Below are 3,730 nucleotides of genomic sequence, written 5' to 3' on the forward strand. Positions count from 1 at the left end.
ACAGAAATGAGACAGTTCATCTCACATGTAGCCTCATGTGTTAGTGACAGTATTGGTATAAGTGTACTTATGTGTGACAGTATTGTGTTAGTGTACTTATGGAGTGCCCTTCTTCTTCATGTTCTACTGTTCTTGTCAATGCTTTGGCAACACAATGGATAATTTGTCATGCCAATAAAGCACTAAAGCACATTTGAATCAAACTGTGTGTGTGTGTGTGTGTGTGTGTGTGTGTGTGTGTGTGTGTGTGTGTGTGTGTGTGTGTGTGTGTGTGTGCGTGCGTGTGTGTGTGTGTGTGTGTGGAGTTGGGGACGAGTGACTCTTCAGTGTTTAAAAAAGGCTGAGAAGATTAATCTCCTCTTTTTAAAGGGTAGAGGGGACGGACCGTATGTGTTTAATTCTATGTGTGTGTGTGTGTGTGTGTGTGTGTGTGTCTGTGTCTGTGTGTGTGTTCAGACCTCCAGGAGAGCATCCAAAAGGGTGTTTTGCACCCAATTAAATTATTCTGCTTGCTGATTGGCCCTGCTGTTCAGGTCTCCCAGAGGTCAGTGTGACCTTCATGCCCTCCTCCCCTCTCCCATCCTCTGGGACCTCAAGGAAATGTACTCACATTCAATAGAGACGTTTTTTACCATCCAGAGGACTCAGTCAGTGTATGTGTGTGTGTGTGTGTGTGGGTGTGTGTGTGGGTGTGTGTGTGTGGGTGTGTTTCTTTATGTATTTGTAGATCTGAGTCATAGTGAAGAGACGCAAGCTCTCAAGCTAACATCTTTATCAGAGTTTATCACACGTGGCCATCTTTGATTGTGAATATGCGCACGTGTGTGTGTGTGTGTGTGTGAGTGTGTGTGTGTGTGTGTGTGTGTGTGTGTGTGTGTGTGTGTGTGTGTGTGTATTTGTATGTGGAAGATTAATCTCCTCTTTTTAAAGGGTAGAGGGGATGGACCTTATGTGTTTAATTCTATTGAATATTAAGATGCAGAGCCTCTAGATAAAGCCCTGAATGAGTTAATGGGGCTTTCGCCACGCATACAGGCTCTCTGAAAGCTGTCCAGAACGTGAATGGGAAAAGCTCTCAAAGCTGAAAGCTTAAAGTCTATTCAGGGCTTGTGCATGAGGAATGGATCTGTCCATCTCTCTTTCTTTCTTTCTTTCTTTCTTTCTCTCTCTTTCTCTCTCTTTCTCTCTCTCGCTCTCTCTCTTTCCCTCTCAGACATTTGAGGGATTTAGGGAACTGCTCTCCTTTAAGGGATTAACTTGGTTGCTGTTTTTTAAGATGGATGTGTATCTGATACATGTCAAGTCAGAGTTCTTTAATCAACTTTTAAAAGGTCTTTTTAAGGTCTCCAAATAAAATGTGAATCTTTTAACATCTGATGTGCTACCAGACTGGACTCTTGTTTGGTCAGCCTTCGTTACAAATGATGGACTCTCTGTGGAAGATGTTGTTTGAAACCACCATATCACCGTCTCCCTCTCAATCTTTCATTCACTTTCATTCACTTTCTCAGCTACACAGCACGACTACAGTGGACTCAAATGTCCTGCCATTGGTGGCCATGTGGCGTGAAAGCTGATGCAGAACAAAGGCACGTGGAGACATGTGGAGACATGCAGCACACTCCTTACCTTGCACTGGACCACCAGAGCAGCCAAAGAGGACGATGTCTCCCTTCCCTCCGTCTCCACTTTCTTCTTCCTCTCCTCCATTTTCTCACTTCCTCCATTCTGACCCGGCCCGGTCTGCTGCATCTCTGCCTTTCCTCTTCTTGTCTCTCCATCCTCCTCCTCCTCCTCCTCCTCTTCCTCTTCTTCCTCCTCCCCTTCCTCCTCCTCTTCCTCGGACCTCAGGCTCTTCTCGCTCTCCTCGGGCGACTCGCGCTCCTCGGTGGAGTCGTCCGCCGTGCTCTCGCTCTTCTCCTCCGTCTCCGTGGAGACGCTCCCGCCGCCCGCCTCCTTGCTGTCAGCGAGGGGCGAGCGCATGCGGCCCAAGGGGTCCAGGGCGTCGCCACGGAGACGGATGTTGCCCTCCATCAGGCGCCGCTGCACGATGCTGTGGGGTTGCTGCAGAGGGGGCGGAAACAGGAACAGGATGTAATGTCATGTCATACACAGGAGGTCAATCCTAGGCCACCTATCTGTCAACATGGAAACCTGTTGTGGAACAATAACTGATTTAAGAAACTAATAATATGATATCACAAAGAACTGATAAAGGAAGTGATGTCACACAACATGCTGTCATCAACTGAACTCATTATAGAATGCACCTGAAGTCAAATCATTTGGGGTCCGTCACTCAGCAGTAAACCTGTCACTCAAAGTCAAACAGGAAGAGGAACAAGGAAGTGATGCTATGCCATGTAAATGTCATCATTGGAGCCTGTTGTTATGGTCAGCCATTTGCAGCAACTCCCCTAATATGTAGTTAAAAAAGGAAGTGATCATGTATAAGATATGGTGCACTATATGCTGTCACCTTAGAAAACTATTAAATCATACCCTCTTGTCAAGTTTGCATTCTAGCCATCCACATTGCCAAAGAGAACTATAATGACAACTGTAACTATGACGATATGAGCATCCACACTGACCAGCGATAAGGTAAGCTTCTCAGAATTATCATTCATGTTTTAATGTGTAATACACTCAGTCCATTCTGATTGGCTGTCAGTCGTTCACACAATCGCCCTGACAGTGATGTCCTACGATATTGTTCTTCATATCATTTTTACTTATAACGTGTGGTGTGGGCGTTGCCATTCTTATAAGCTAAAGCGACACTGAAAACTATAGTTTTTACAGTTCAGTATCATTACAATTATTGTTGACAGACATGAACTGGAAGTGATGTCACAGAACCCCAGTCAGCAAGAGAGCCCTTGTAAGTGTAAGTGTAGAGAGTGCAGACAGAGTAGGAGGAGATGACAGGACACACAGGTGAGCCGTGGAGACACACACTCCTGTTCTCATCATTCAAGGGGCTCACTGTGAATAATGCATGACATAAACAGAGCCGCGCGCACACACACACACACACACACACACACACACACACACACACACACACACACAGACACACACACACACACACACACACACACACACACACACACACACACACACACTCTTTGTAAAGGTCTCGCAGCGTTTTTTTTATCAGACTAGTGTTTCAGCAGAAAGCCTTGTCCCTTCAAACATCAGATTGAATTACTAGTCCCTCACTTCCATGTTTATCCAATGTCACACTCTCTCAAGCTAATGTTTCCTTCCCAGTCCAAAGACACAGCACACTTCTCCCAGACAAACTTTTCTTTCTCAGCCCAGACAAAGCCTCTAAGATAGTTTATGTAAACAGAATGGCACTGAAGTTGTGTTATATTATTAAGGTTGTTTATAAGTTAAAGTAGTTTCAAAGGACACGCTTTCGCAAGCGGGCCCTGGTTCCCGTGACAACATATGCGCAATGAAATGAAGACTGCGTCTTTCTACCCTGGCCCCAGAGGCCGCTTGGGGGCATGTTGCTTTGCCAACCCAAACAGTGGCTGTAATGAGTTTGTGTGGCGCTACGTGCAGTGGCCCATGGCAGACAGAGCAGGATGGAGGAGAGGCTTTATAAGGTTCAAATGAAGTCCCTCTCATTCAATTAGGTTTGCTGTGCAGGTCAGAGCTGGCCAGGGGGACAGAGTACTCATACAGTGTGTGTGCTGCTGTGTGTGTGATGGGAGAG

General features: G+C 46.0%; 1 protein-coding gene across 1 annotated transcript in view; it reads right to left on the minus strand.

Annotated features, from left to right (window-relative positions):
* Nucleotides 1-2,088, minus strand: part of LOC105898344 (nuclear receptor-interacting protein 2) — a 20,426-nt gene extending 18,338 nt beyond the window's left edge. The window contains exon 1 of the mRNA XM_031583349.2: nucleotides 1,630-2,088. Within this exon, the coding sequence (XP_031439209.2) occupies nucleotides 1,630-2,034 (405 nt within the window). The 5' untranslated portion in view covers nucleotides 2,035-2,088. The remainder of the gene's footprint in view (nucleotides 1-1,629) is intronic.
* Between the last annotated feature and the right edge of the window lie 1,642 nt (nucleotides 2,089-3,730).

Source organism: Clupea harengus, chromosome 16 (assembly GCF_900700415.2).
Source record: "Clupea harengus chromosome 16, Ch_v2.0.2, whole genome shotgun sequence".
In the NCBI taxonomy this organism is placed as follows: Eukaryota; Metazoa; Chordata; class Actinopteri; order Clupeiformes; family Clupeidae; genus Clupea; species Clupea harengus.